We start from the raw sequence: 15,586 nt of genomic DNA on the forward strand, positions 1-15,586 counted from the left end.
GTGTAAAGTTAAGCACCTGAGTAAGGCTTTGCAGGATTGGGGCCTTAATATAAATATTAACATTTTAGAAGCTTTATTATACTCATTTTAAGTATTTTTAAAAATTTATTATGTCCATTGCAGTTCGCTGCAAAAATAAATAGTATGTTGTATTGAAATGCATTTTAAATTTTTGCTGTTCTTATTATGCATGTATATATTCCAATATTAGTGGTGTTATTATGGTTAAGATTCTGGCAGCATTTCTGTAATAAACCCTTTTCAAGTATAATCAGCTGTAAAAGTTGCCTGTGGAATAAAACTTTGGTACAAGATTCTAAAATGAATCATAAAAATAAGAGATCTTTCAGCTAATGATATAACCTGAAACTCATTGGACATAGTTAAAGTGACTTGGTAAGAAATTTAAAAATACTTTAAGTTAAATATTAAATATTTTTCCTTCAGACATATGCCAGTGTATGCGTAATACAAGAGACTATTAGTATGTTGTTGGGCAGAGCCACCAGTTAGCTAGCTGTGTCATGCATAGTTGGTATAGACTATTGAGACTGTGCTGGTTTTTTAGAGACAGTGTGAATTAAGGATGGAGAGAGAACCCTTAATCATAAAACTTCTCAGTTGGTTACCAAGATTAGAATGGATATTTAAGCTTAATGCTTCCAGATAATTTCCTCATCCTATTTTAGGTATTATAACATTATCCATATGTAGGTTGTTGCATTCTAAATGTAGTGCTTGTCATGTCACAGTGGAGAACTATCTGAAACACTGGATTTTTCTTAAAAAGTAATGCCAAGTCAAACTGTCTGCAGAAAATGCAGACATACTCTAACTTCTGCATGTCAGTTCTGTGCCCCAAAGGATTTGGTGTCATGGATGTGATAGTATGTACTGGGGCAACATTTGAAATGGAAATATTACTTTTTTGATAAATTTGGCTTATTTGAAGTTTACCTAACTGTCTGGTGTTTATTTTTTTTAGAATTTCAAAGAATATTCCTACAACTAAAGATGTTGAACCTCTGCTTGAAATTGATGGGGACATACGGAATTTTGAAGTATTTTTATCTTCACGGACACCAGTACTTATAGCACGTGATGTAAAAACCTTTTTGCCATGTACTGTAAACTTAGATCCAAAGCTACGAGAAATCATTGCAGGTGAGTATGTTTTCAGATAAAATGAAAATGGAAAATTGTATTATAATTTTCTTCATTATAGATGTTGTTACCGCTTGGAACACTCACTACCTCTGAGTTAGGTTTGTAGCATTTGTGTCCAGAGGGATTATTAGCTCATCTAGTCTGATGGTCATACGCCATTAGATTTCACCCAGTGATCTCAGCATTGAGACTAATAACTTGTGTTTGACTAAAGCATGTATTCCATAAAGTCATCAAAATCTTGATTTGACGATATCAGGAGGTGGAGAATCCACCACTTCACTTAGTAGCTTGTTCCAGTGATTAATCACTCTCAGTGTTTAAAAATGCGTGCCTTATTTTCAGTTTGAATTTGCTTCAGCTTCCAGCCATTGGTTTTTGAGTTATGCCTTTCTCCACTAGGTTAAAGAGCCCTTTAGTACCCAGGATTTTTTTCCTCATGAAAATACTTGTACGCAAATCAAGTCACCATACAAGCTAAACAGACTGAGTTCTTTAAGGGTATGTCTACACTGCAATTAGACACCCATAGCTGGCCCATATCAGCTGACTCAGGCTTGGGCTAAAGGTCTGTTTAACTGTGGTGTAGACATTCGGGCTCAGGATCTACCAATGTGATATTTGCCATCATGTGCCAGCAATGCCCCTCTGCCATGTACATTGGTCAAACTGGACAGTCTCTACATAAAAGAATAAATGGACACAATCAGATGTCAATAATTATAACATTCATCAACCAGTCAGAGAACACTTCAATCTCTCTGGTCACTCGATTACAGACCTAAAGGTTGCAATATTACAACAAAAAGACTTCAAAAACAGACTCCAACGAGAGACTGCTGAATTGGAATTAATTTGCAAACTGGATATAATTAACTTAGGCTTGAATAGAGACTGGGAGTGGATGTGTCACTACACAAAGTAAAACTATTTCCCCATGTTTATTCTCCCCCCTCCCCCGTTCCTCAGACATTCCTGTTAACTGCTGGAAATGGCCCACCATGATTATCACTACAAAAGGTCCCCCCTCCCTCCCCCCCGCTCTCCTGCTGGTAATAGCTCATCTTAAGTGATCCCTCTCCTTACAGTGTGTATGATAACACCCATTTTTTCATGTTGTGTGTGTATATAAATCTCCTCACTGTATTTTCCACTGAATGCATCCGATGAAGTGAGCTGTAGCTCACGAAAGCTTATGCTCCAATAAATTGGTTAGTCTCTAAGGTGCCACTAGTACTCCTTTTCTTTTTGAGAATACAGACTAACACGGCTGCTACTCTGAAACCTGTTTATTATCCTCTTATTCTGACGTTTTCTTGATTGGCTTGCCCATTTCTTCAGCTGGTTTCTCATACATGACAATCGAAAGCCTTTGGAACTACCCTAAGTCCACTTTTTTTTGTTGTTGCATACTTAACTCCAGTGAATTGACAAATAATGAAAGGAACTTAAAACTAAGCACTTCATTGAGTCCATCTCCTTTCCTCATCTTGTATACATATTTAATGTTTCAGATGTTCGTGCTGCAAGAGATCTAATGAATATTGGAGGATTACCATATCCCACAGTGCCCTTACCTGAGGCAACACCCAGAGCATCATCAGTGTTCAGTCAGCCTTCATCAGTCTGCTCTTCATCCACCTCCTTCAATGGGCCTTTCAATGGTGGAGTTGTGTCGCCACAACCTCATAGCAGCTACTACAGTGGCATGACAGGACCTCAGCATCCATTCTATAATCGAGTAAGTAACCAATTAACTATTAAATCACACTTAGCATGATTTAATCTCATAATATTGCAGCTAGTCCTGTAAATGCTTAAAGGAAAAGAAAACAGATAACCCCCCACCACCTAAAAAAACCACCCAAAAAAAACAGACAGGAGAAAATTGCAGGAAAAAATGGTAAAACTTGCAGGGATGGTCACCCGTCTACTGCAATCTAATGGAAAAGCATATGGAAAATTGAAACAAAAGGGCAAACTGTAGGGAAAATGTCTTTTTAGTTAGAGACACTATTAAATGGTGGGACACAGCAGGAATTTTTTTGGTGGGTGTGTCAGGGTGAGCTTTTTTTTCAATACACAATTACTAGTACAGTTAATTTACTCAGGTGCTGTCTCAGTATGGCACTGACAAATTGGCCTGAAATCAGAAGATGAAATTCAATAGAGACAAGTGCAAATTACTTCTCACCTAGGAAGAAAAAATCAAATGCAAAGCTACAAAATGGGGGAATAACTGGCTAGGCAGTAGTTCTGCTGAAGAGGGTCACAAATTGAATATGAGTCAACATATTCTGGGGAATATTAACAGGAGTGTCATATGCACTGTTGAGGCCCCAGCTGAAGTATTGTGTCCAGTTCTGGATACTACCCTCTGAGAAAGATGTGGCCAAATTAGAAAGAGTCCAGAGGAGAGCAACAAACATGATAAAAGGTTTAGGAAACGTGACCTGCGAGGAAAGCTTAAAAACCTGGGCTTGTTTAGTTTTCAGAAAAGAGGACTGCGGGGGGAGGGGGGGAGAGACACTTGATAACAGTCTTCAAATATAAGTGCTGTTATAAAGAGGACGGCGATCAGTTGTTCTCCATGTCCACTGAAGGTGTAGAACAAGAAGTAGTCAGCTTCCCAATCACTGGAGATTTTTAAGAACAGGTTAGACAAACACTGATCAATTATGCTCTAGGTTTACTTGGTCCTGCCTCAGTGCAGGGACTGGACTAGATGACCTTTGGAGGTCCCTTCCATGATTCTACAATAAACAGGCACATGGAAACAGAAAGTAAAGTTGTACATACTGATTTCTTCATAGCCACATAAAGCCACATAAAGCCACAGACAAGCTGCCCCTTCACATAAATGTGAAGGAACTCAGGGCAACGCGCTTGGCAAGCGAGGTGTTCCTCCCACAGCTTGCGAGCAAGACGGTGCAAGTGTTGGCGGAAAATACAGCAGTGATGTTCTGTGTCAACAAGCAAGGAGGGCCCTGTTCCAAGATCCTTTGTCAGGAAGCCCTTGCGCTATGGAACTCCTGCATGACTCATTCCATCCACATAGAGGCCATGCACCTCCCAGGGGAACGGAACATGCTAACAGATCGCCACAGCAGGTCCTCCTCCTCTCACCATCTTTCCACATAGAGGTAATCAGTGCCATCTTCCAGAGGTGGGGGACTCCCCAGGAAGATTTGTTCACCACAGCACAGAACAAGGAGTGTCACCTCTTTTGCTCGAGGCTCGGCTGGGACGGGACAGGGGCGCTGTAATCAATGCCTTCCTCCATCCATGGTCGGGCAGCCTGCTGTATGCTTTTCCAGCAATCTCTCTGGTTCACAAGGTGCTCCTGATCGCTCCAGCATGGGCTCGCCAGCATTGGTTCAGCATGCTCCTAGATGTAGCAGTCAGAGCCCCGTGGATTCTCCCTCTCAGACAAGACTTAATCTCGCAGGATCAAGGGAGGCTTCTCCATTCAAGCTTCAGTCCTACACCTGACAGCATGGCTTCTGCATGGCTGAATCCAGAGGAGAGGGGTGCTCTGACCAGGTGCAGCATGTCTTGCTAGGTAGTAGAGCACAGGGAGGTTACCATGGTAGTAGCTCTCCGATAAGTAGTAGAAAGCCATCTACCAGGGCTGTGCTGTGCTCCAGGCTGTGCAACTTACCAAAGTACACTTCTAGTCCCCCAGTTCCCTACCTACAAGCTGGACTCCAGGTCTGGTTCTCTGCTCATCTTCATTGAACAATGCAGAGAGCATGCACTGTGATCCAATTAACTCCCTCTTCTAGGGAAAGGTGGAGAGCAAGAGGTACCTCTAGACAGGTCTCAGCAAGTCAGAAAAACAGTAAACATAATGTCAGAACTCAGGCGGCAGCAGGATGGCAAATTCCAGGGCCAGAAAGAAAAATTCCATGGCCGTGGAATCATGCAGCCTACTGGGCCTGTATTGAGATGGTTGGGAGAAGACCCCCATCACATCTCTGATGTATGGTTGTCTGCAAACTTGGGAAGCCAAAGTTCCTCTGGTTCCCCTCAGTATATATTTATGGTCATCTCCAGTTTTCAATGTTATCCCTGCGACCATAAGGGCTAGAAATGTCCTATTTTTTAAATGAAAGCTGAGACTGTGGAGCGAGAGTCTACAATGGAGAGCTAATTCCACAGTTGTGGAATCAGGGAATAACTGAGCACAGTCTATACCCAGGCAGTAAAAAGCATAATTTCAAGCAGTAAAATCCCCCAAAGGGGGATAGGAAATGGTGGGTTATGGAATAATTTTTGACCAATTTACAGGTTGCAGACCAAAAAGAATCAAAAATAGTGATTGACCCAGCCTCTATTTGATTCGGAGGACCTGCTGTAGAGGGAGGAGGATACAGCCTTTCTGCCCAAGATGATCATTCGTCATCTCACACACTCAAGTTCTCCCCAAAGTTTGATGTGGCTAGAAGATTTTTTGAGAGGGAATAATCGTTTAAATTACATAATTCAAGAAGTAACATGTGAAACTCTGAAATAAAATTCCTTCTCTTCCAGGAATAGATTGCTATATAGAACCTGTAGCACATGGTAAACAGACTTCATTCAAGGGACTTTATGATATATTTCTGTAATAATTAGGAGGTTTAAGGCCTAGATTGATACTTAGTCTTAAATCATTTTAAGTAGGGGAAAATTAAAATGTTGTTTCTGGGAGCAATTTTCCACTATTGTAACAGGAAGACTATTGTTCTCGGGACCTCATGCGTACTGCAAAATATTCAAGTCAAAGAGAGTAGCTCACAGTGAGGAAACTAGCATTTTCAGTTTGGATTGCTGTCTTCTGTCTAGCATCAATACCAAAGGATTAAAGGTTGTAGCAGAATCTGATAGGTACTGTCACACATTGGAAGTGTACTCCCTCGCTGGTAAACGTGAGAGAGAATCCAAAGATGAGTTCACCTTGCCACTAGGACAACGGAGTTATTTGAGTATTTCATAAACTACCCAGAGTCATAGCTTGTCCCAGCTAGATAGTTGAAATATATTGTCTTTAGACATTAGTTCTTTAGTTTTCATTTCATTTCATTTACAGCTTCCTTGGAACGTGTACAAAGCACACCAGTTTCTTAGTCCTCAGGTGAGCTTTGTGGGAATTTTCCAGCATTTTGGTTTTGATGAGCTTCTGCAGAACTGTAGGCCTGATTCCATCAGTAATTTGCCTGGTTTTCTGCCAGTTCACCTGACTGGCTGCTGGGGAGCCCACACTTCCACAGTCCATGGCTCTGGGGGAGCTCAACCATGCAGACTGTCTGGGCAAGGACCCCATAGCTTCCAGGGTACATGGCTCTGGGCAGGTGTAGAGTCAAGTCCCTGGATGCTGTGCTGGGAACCTGGAAGGCTTGTTGGGTACGATGACTTTAACAGAGGCTCTCAGGGGTTAGGCTTCTGGCTCCACAGCAGGGACCGTGGCAGCTTTGGGGGGCCTGAGAGCCTCCACTGGAGCCAAGGCTCTCAAGGTTTCTGGGATCCCTGCTCTGTTGTGGAGGACTTCCCTGACTCTCCAGTGGGACTCCCTGGGCTGTCCCCAAAATCAGGAAAAAGAAAAGGAGTACTTGTGGCATCTGAGAGACTAACAAATTTATTTGATCATAAGCTTTCGTGAGCTACACGATGCAACAAAGTCAGGGGGGCGTGAGGAGTCTCTGGGAGTCAGGGCAACCAGCTGCTTCACTTCATTTAGGAAAAATTGAACCAAAACAGTTTTGATTTTTCCAGAAGGAGAATATTCCAGAATTTCCTTCCCATGAGAAATTTCTAAACTACTGGTTTTGAATTTGAACTATCATAGAATAACAGAGTTGGAAGGGACCTCTGGAGGCCATCTAGTCCAACCCCCTGCCCAGAGCAGGACCAATCCCAACTAAATCATCCCAGCCAGGGCTTTGTCAAGCCAGACCTTAAAAACTTCTAAGGAAGGGGATTCCACCACCTCCCTAGGTAACGTATTCCAGTGTTTCACCACCCTCCTTGTGAAAAAGTTTTTCCTAATATCCAACCTAAACCTCCCGCACTGCAACTTGAGACCATTACTCCTTGTCCTGTCATCTGCTATCACTGAGAACAGTCTAGATCCATCCTCTTTGGATCCACCTTTCAGGTAGTTAAAAGCAGCTATCAAATCCCCCCTCATTCTTCTCTTCCGTAGACTAAACAGTCCCAGTTCCCTCAGCTTCTCCTCATAAGTCATGTGTTCCAGACCCCTAATTATTTTTGTTGCCCTTTGCTGGGCTCTCTCCAATTTCTCCACATCCTTCTTGTAGTGTGGGGCCCAAAACTGGACACAGTACTCCAGATGAGGCCTCACCAATGTCAAATAGAGGGGAACAATCACATCCCTCGATCTGCTGGCAATGCCCCTACTTATACACGCCAAAATGCCATTGGCCTTCTTGGCAACAAGGGCACACTGTTGACTCATCCAGCTTCTCGTCCACTGTCACCCCTAGGTCCTTCTCTGCAGAACTGCTGCCTAGCCATTCGGTCCCTAGTCTGTAGCGGTGCATTGGATTCTTCCGTCCTAAGTGCAGGACTCTGCACTTGTCCTTGTTGAACCTCATCAGATTTCTTTTGGCCCAATCCTCCAATTTGTCTAGGTCCCTCTGTATCCTATCCCTACCCTCCAGCATATCTACCACTCCTCCCAGTTTAGTGTCATCCGCAAACTTGCTGAGGGTGCAATCCACACCATCCTCCAGATCATTTATGAAGATATTGAACAAAACCAGCCCCAGGGCACTCCACTTGATACCGGCTGCCAACTAGACATGGAGCCATTGATCACTACCCGTTGAGCTTGACAATCTAGCCAACTTTCTACCCACCTTGTAGTGCATTCATCCAGCCCATACTTCTTTAACTTGCTGACAAGAATACTGTGGGAGACTGTGTCAAAAGCTTTGCTAAAGTCGAGGAATAACACGTCCACTGCTTTCCCTTCATCCACAGAACCAGTTATCTCATCATAGAAGGCAATTAGGTTAGTCAGGCATGACTTTCCCTTGGTGAATCCATGCTGACTGTTCCTGATCACTTTCCTCTCATCTAAGTGCTTCAGAATTGATTCCTTGAGGACATGCTCCATGATTAGTCATGTGTTCCAGTCCCCTAATCATTTTTGTTGCCCTCTGCTGGACGCTTTCCAGTTTTTCCACATCCTTCTTGTAGTCTGGGGCCTCAAACTGGACACAGTACTCCAGATATGGCCTTGGTTCCTGGAAACTAAAGGTAGATTATTTTTGATCTCTTTATTTTATTTAAACACATGAGTCTTATATTGCCTGGCTCTATAAGAAAACTGAGAAGGAAAGAACTGAAAAAAATAATTTTAAAAGCACACTGTAGCACTTTTTTATAAAAATATTAAAAATTGGGATCAGACAATACATTAAATGTGTAAACTTCAAAATTACAAATGTATTTACAGGTCAAAATAAATATGTTGCAATGTTTGAAAAGCAGTTTCTACCTATCTTATCTGCATCATCAATTGCAGGATTCCCTATTTTGCACGTCTACAGTTGCTGTATTTGCATAACACACTGATGGATAACAATCCAATCATATTTGGGGTGCTGGTCTAGGTGGTATTGTTGTCTGACATTCACAGATCAAATACAGAATCCTAAATTTGGTCATGGTATGTAAACTCCTGAGTTCTAATTCTGACTCAGACACTGGCATGCTTTATATGTTTTGCAGGTTACTTAACATTTGTCTCCTTAAATCCCATCTATTTAAAAAAAAAAAAGAAAGAAAGAGAGAGGGAGAGAGATACTTGCCTGCTCCACAAGAGTGATTAGAGTCAATTAGTATTTTTTATCTACCTTATATTTTTCAAAGCAAGAAACATTTAACAATAATTCTAATAAAAACTTTGTTTTATTGTAATTAAAATTTACATTATGATTTAAAATATTTTTGTATTAAGAATTTACATTTTGTATACTTGTAGTTTTATAGCGTATCATAATGTGCTGTAAAAATGCAAAAATCTAAAAATTGAACATGATTGCATTAAATACTCTAAAAATAAAAGAAATTTAAAAAACTGGTAGCTTTAATGTCTGGTCTCTTATTTATTCAGACAAAAAAAAATTGGATGCAACAAGCATCCTATAATCAAAACTTCCACTGTTGTGTGCCATGCACTCCATTTTCTATGTAGTTCTATAGATATCCAAGTAGGATGAATATTACGAAGTTTTGCAAACTGTAGTGAGCTCTTGTTCACTGTAATTGTAAGTTAAAGAGCTTTGTGATGGTGAAATTAATAGCAATAAAAAAAAACCCTTCATCCTTCTTTGTCCACTCCTCCTGACCCCTCCCCTCCAGACATTGCGATGGGACTTTCAAAAGTGTTCAGCATTCACCTTCAGCTGTTCCCCTGTGAAGTCAATGCTAAAACTCTTATTGGCATCAGTGGGTGCAGAGAGGTCAATACTGAGCAACTTTGAAAAGCTAACCCTAGAGCTTTTGAATAAGTAAAAGATAAAGCTTTTAGTATTTGCAATTTCTAACTTTATTAAATTTAGCATTCTTAAGAAGAAGTTGTATTTTGTTGAAATAGCTTTTCTTTTGATTATTATTACATTTTGATTTGTGTAATGTTGTCCTTTCTTTTTTTTTTGTTTTTGTTACATGTTTCTTTCCATAGCCATTCTTTGCCCCATATCTTTACATGCCAAGGTACTATCCTGGCAATTCTCATCACATCTCACGTCCATCATTAAAAACGGGTTTGTCCAGAGATCAGAACAATGGCCTAGTAAGTATTTTGAAGGAAAATTAAAATACTAACCTAAAAAATAAGAATACTGAGTAATACAACAGTAAGGTTGTTAACTGCAATATAGTAATACACTATATTTTTATAAATAGTTTTAAGAAATTAAGATATTGCTAACATGAAATTTAAAATGTATTTTGTTTTTACTTTTAGTAAATACCATATATAGAATGGAAATTAATTCTAACATCCAAAAACCAAGATTAGAATAGTTTTTACTGATACATGGGATTGGCAGGATGACTTTTTAGTGAAAACACCCATTTCCTGCTACCGTAAATAACATATGTGACTTAGTAGTATGACATAAACATCTGTACTTGTAAATTTATATCTCACTTTGTAAAATATTGTAAAACACTTTTATATAGAGAATATATATTTGTATAATATATAACGAAAGACTAGGATAAAATATAGTTGCATCCTATTGTTTTGGATAGAATGTGGGATATCAAAAGGCCAAAATAAAATTATTGTTAAGTAAAAGGATTGCTTATTTTAAATTGTTTTAATTCAAACTAAAACAAAATACATTTTATGTTCAGTATACGTCAGTTTTAGTTTTACGTTAAAAGTACATGTGGTTCAAATCTTACATTTACATTTCAAAAGCAAAAATAAGTTCTATGCTTTTTTCTAGGTGCATATAGAAATAAAAATAAAATCCCTTTTTAAAGATTTTCATATTTTACTGAAATAGATTGGTGTTCAAAAGAGAATTTAGAACTGAAGAAGCTTAAGAAAACAAAAGCCTCATTTGACAATCACTTTAATACTAGAATATTGATGCCTTTTGGCATAGCTTTAAAATATTTTAAAATCTTTTTTAATCACTTCAGTAAAACAAATGTTTCTGTTGAATGATGTATTATTCTTAGACGTATTTCCATTCATTGTTTACTTCATATTTTTTGAGCCCTTAATCATTTTACCCAAACCATAATATTTTGTTGTTGTTAGGATATTATCAAGGAGGATGCCGATGAGGGGCTTTCTTCACCCACAGCCCTCTCAATGGTAAATGAGTAGTCATGTGGTGTGGAAATTTAGCATCTCATTGCTTTGTCAGCAGTAATGAGTCTGCATTGATTTTAACTGCAGTTCACTAACACTGCATCAGTGGCTTGGTGGGCAAATAGAGTAGTTGAACACTAATAAATGTAGTTTGTGAATGAATTCAAGAGCTAATATTTACTTATAAGACCTACTGTATTATTTTCCTCTTAGTCTTCCCTGACCTTCTCAGTAGCTATGAAGTACAGAGTCTTCAGCTAAGAGTACTGTGTTTTCCATCTTCACCAGCAGTTCCCTGATGGTTAAAAGGACTGGGGAATAGCAGTTGGCCATTCATTACTTAGTTTTTAGAACTGAATGGCTGGTTAACTTTATTCTTCTATCCTCTTCTCTTTTGTTCCCATATCCCACATAAAGCTGCTGCAGTTATTACAGCATAAAGCAACTTTATATAAAAATAACAAAAATCTGCTATATATTATAATCATATTCATGAGCTAGCATATTAAGGTCTACCTTTACTCATGCGTAAGTTAATGTTAGAATTTTGTGTTCCACAACTTTCGTCTTTATTTCATTATAAATATCCATAGAAAGATATCTTCCTTTATATGTAGCTGTTTTAACTCTTAATTGTAGAAGTCAATAGAAAACCATTCTGGCCATCAAGCTCTGGTGACTGCCAACACAAAAAGGTTAACATAGTTTTAACCATTATCTTAATTACTTTATCCTGTTATCTGCAACAGCCTAAATGTGTGACTTGAGGTATTTTTTGTCTTTCACTGATGCAGGAAAAGGTTTGCATAAAATGTCTTTTTTTTTTTTAATTACGCAACAATGGGAAAAACAAGAATTCCAGCATAATTATGGCAACAAAGACCAAGCCTGCATTAAAATAATATTAATTAAGGATTTTATAGGCACAGAGTGTTTCTCATTCTTTAACTAATGCTGCTGAACCTACATATAGCAGCATTCAAGATCATATATTGTTCTGAAACCCTGTAATATTTTAATCAAAATGTAAAGTTAATGGGGCAGTTAAAACCCTGATTCTGAATTTTGTAGTGTTTGTGAATTATTTTGTTTTAATACCTGATTGTCTTCTCCTCTGCTCTCTGTGAAGGAGGCTGGAAGGGCTCTGGTATGCTTCCCTACCATCCCATATCCTCTGAAAGCCCTTTCACAAGTAGGCTCTATCAGTCAGGATGGCTTAGCGATCCCTAAACCTCTGGGGAGTCCCTGTGCAATGTAATACTGACTTTGCTGGCTTTCTGGTTAAATTTCTGTGGAAGACAGAGACAATATTACTCAATGTGTTTGTTCTCCATTGATTTAACCATGATGGAAAAAATGAACTGTTTTCATGCTTCCATTGAGAGTATAAGATGAATTCTTCAGAGTTATTACAGGCTCAATAGAGGTGTTTGAGACACTTGAGTTATCCACAAATGATGGATATAATAGACTGTAATAATTCTGTCCAAGTATTTAGGGAGTCCTTAATCCATGCATCTTAGCCACTATATATGATTATAGCTTTTACTTGTTCTTTAATGCATGGATCCATGCATGCAAAATAATTCAGTGTACTAAAAATCCTTTAGTTTGGTGATCTAATACGAGCACCACATGTAGGATTAAAGCTCAGTCTTGAATCCTGAGTTTTGCAGGGGCTAGAAGGGTTGATTTATTTAGCCCTGAGTAGAGGAGAGAAGCTCCCTTGACTTGCTTTTTAGTAAGCTTCTTTGGCCAATGCAAGGAGCTGGTATCTCTGGAAAACCCATTTTTTTTTATATGGGTCAAAATTTCCGTGAATTGGTAGAGCTGTGTGGAGAAGGTCTTGTCCCAGTGCAGGGGACTGGAGCTAATGGCTTCTCAAGGTCCCTTCCAGCCCTACATTTCTGTGATTCTATGGTTGCACAATACCTCTTCATGCTTTGTGGCTCCTGCTGTTGATGTCAATATGTCAATAAAGTTAACCAGTTTTATAACCCAAGATCCTAAAATCTTAGAGCCTGATTCTGATCTTTCCTACATACGTGTAAATCTGAAGTAACTTCTTGGAAAGTAGTGGACTGATGTGGGTGTAAAACTCGTGTGATTATAATTACGTTTAGTCTTTTTTGTGCATTATGTTGTGCAGAGTACATTGTAGGCACTGTGTGAGTGCGCACGCACGTGTATATATATTTCAAACATGTACTTTGTGTTCCAGCCCTATCTAGTCCATAATTTTCATGGGTTTCTGGAATAGTGGATAAAGAATACTGTTAAAATTCCCTGCACGGTTAATGCTGGTTCTCTTCAGTAAATTAACTGATTTGGGGCCTGATCGTGTGCCATTGAAACGGAATGGAAACTTTGCCATTAACTTCAGTAAGTGCAGCATTCGGCCTACAGGGCATTATAATACTGACCCTTGCTGTACTTTTGTCTTGGAGTCTCCAAAGTATCTTCTTCACAACGAACTTAGTATTCTTTAGTCTGTTCCAAAATCCAAGTAGACAGGTAAGCAGTTTGTTGTGCCAGTAGAGTATAGTGTGGTAGTTTTAATGAAACAGTATTCGCTTTTGTTTTCCAGTAGCACCCATGTTTTTCTGGGCACTTTATTCAGACAGCAAAGAAGGCATGATCTCTGCCCAGTCTAAAGAGTTTATTACCAGATTGCAATATGAACAAGATCTATGTTATCTACCAACATATATCATGATTCAAGTTTGCATTACTAATTACATTTGTTAGGATGGAGCATGCCTCAACATAATTGTATTGTTTTAAAGTTGTTTTCCCTGTTGTATGAAATCAGTAGTGTCTTGAGGCATATAATGTACTTTCATTGAAGTGGCCCTAAAATGGACCTGTGCAATCATGTAATTGTACGTAAACCTTGCCTATCCTTTAAAAATAATGGAAGTGTTTTTTTAATGGACAGATCTGGGTATGGACAAAGGATGTAGCCTGGGAAGTTTTTCACTTATTCTTGCAAATGTTAATGTGAAATTAATCCCCTTAGAATACAAACTATAAACCCAATTACTATTTGTTCTCAAAATCTACCTTTTCAGCTCTGTTTTCCTTGCTTAGCTATGAGGACTTTAAAATTATTCAGCAAATAATGTTGTAACCTAATTTTGAAATGACAAAGGAATTTTAGGCTGCAAACCAAGATTTTTCACTGCAAAAATGATGCAGATCTTCCCTCTGACCTAGGATATTAAACCTCAACAAGTATTCATCTGTTTTTTTACAAGTACAAAAGGAGAAAGTCACTTATCAGAAATATCTATCTTAAAAGTTTTATTGCAGTATTAAAAAAATCTCAGTATACTAACTTTGTATTATAAAGCTAGTTTTACATGCACTGTTTTAAATTAGATTAATATGAATGCATAAGTGTCTATTACATCTTTAGACATTTTTGTTGTTTCACTTTAAGCTTCTGTCTTTTCATTCTGTTTTTGTCCCTTTCTTGAAGCTGTGTAAATCTGGGTTAAACAAACAGAGACAGGTACAGCAACTTTCTATGAATTGTCATTCACTTATTTGATGGAATCATTGCAAAAGCTATCATACTGGCTCTTCATGCTAGGCTGTCTATAAATTAATGCTCATTACTAGCCCTTAGGTTTGCTTTTAGCTTTTGCATGGCAAATATTTTTCAGTGTAATGTTCTCTAAGCTGAAAAATGTGTCAGTTTAAGTACAGTTTTAATTCACTTACCTGACGACATTATCCCCAAAGCAATTACGTTATTTATTCTTCAGGCAGTGCTATTTATAAAGAGTGATTTGGACTAATGTGTATTTGTTTCAAATAGTTTATACTTTAACAAAAATCTAAATATTTTTAGCATTTTTTCCATATAATTTTTGATAGATAAAAATGCTTCTTTCTAAACTAACTTCTAATGCATGCAGAAATAGTGACTTGCTCTTGATTGCTAAAATATTTTGATTTAATGCAAGAATACCTATTCCATCTTAACTCTGTGCGAAATTTCCTTCTTTATTTCTTTGTGTTAATCTACAGATGCTATATTTGATTGATTCACAGTTCACAAACTGTTGAAACTTCACATTGTTCTTAGAGTATTTATGTTAGCAACACCATTATAAAATAGTTTTGGCCATAGTTTATGGCTATCATTTTTCACATTACAATAGATTTTTCCACTAAAAGTATAATTTGAACTAATCAGTAAATTGTGATTATGGGAGGATTAACTTCATGCTTTTCAGCATCTCTTATTCACTGCATTCATTGTCAGAATATTGTTGAGAAATCACATTGGAATAAGAAGAAGATTGGAATAATACATTCAAATATCGCTAAAAATTTCTGAATTGTGCTGACAACTTGGATAAAAATTTTAATATCAGAATGATTAAAAATGTTATGACCTTTTTTGTTGCCTTTTGGACAAGTTTCTCAAGCAATCAAGTCAAGGTAAAAACGTGTAAGTTTTAACCAAGAGAATCAAAACATTTTTTTTTTTGTTTACCTTCAGGTTAGATTGCAGTTACCCTTTAGAACAGAAATGTATTTGTTAAAAAAACCCCATAATCTGTAGTT

At 38.1% G+C, this 15,586-nt stretch overlaps 1 protein-coding gene across 4 annotated transcripts in view; it reads left to right on the top strand.

Moving 5' to 3' along the window:
* The window catches only part of KIDINS220 (kinase D interacting substrate 220), a 162,111-nt gene that overhangs the window by 125,447 nt on the left and 21,078 nt on the right, over nt 1–15,586 (top strand). For 3 of the 4 annotated variants that reach the window (XM_077812560.1, XM_077812563.1, XM_077812561.1), the window contains 4 exons: nt 986–1,164; nt 2,682–2,908; nt 6,239–6,283; nt 9,860–9,970. In XM_077812560.1, coding sequence (XP_077668686.1) covers nt 986–1,164; nt 2,682–2,908; nt 6,239–6,283; nt 9,860–9,970 — 562 coding nt within the window. The remainder of the gene's footprint in view (nt 1–985; nt 1,165–2,681; nt 2,909–6,238; nt 6,284–9,859; nt 9,971–15,586) is intronic. The other variant, XM_077812562.1, reaches the window with a different exon arrangement.

This window comes from Eretmochelys imbricata, chromosome 3, assembly GCF_965152235.1.
Source record: "Eretmochelys imbricata isolate rEreImb1 chromosome 3, rEreImb1.hap1, whole genome shotgun sequence".
Lineage (NCBI taxonomy): Eukaryota > Metazoa > Chordata > Testudines > Cheloniidae > Eretmochelys > Eretmochelys imbricata.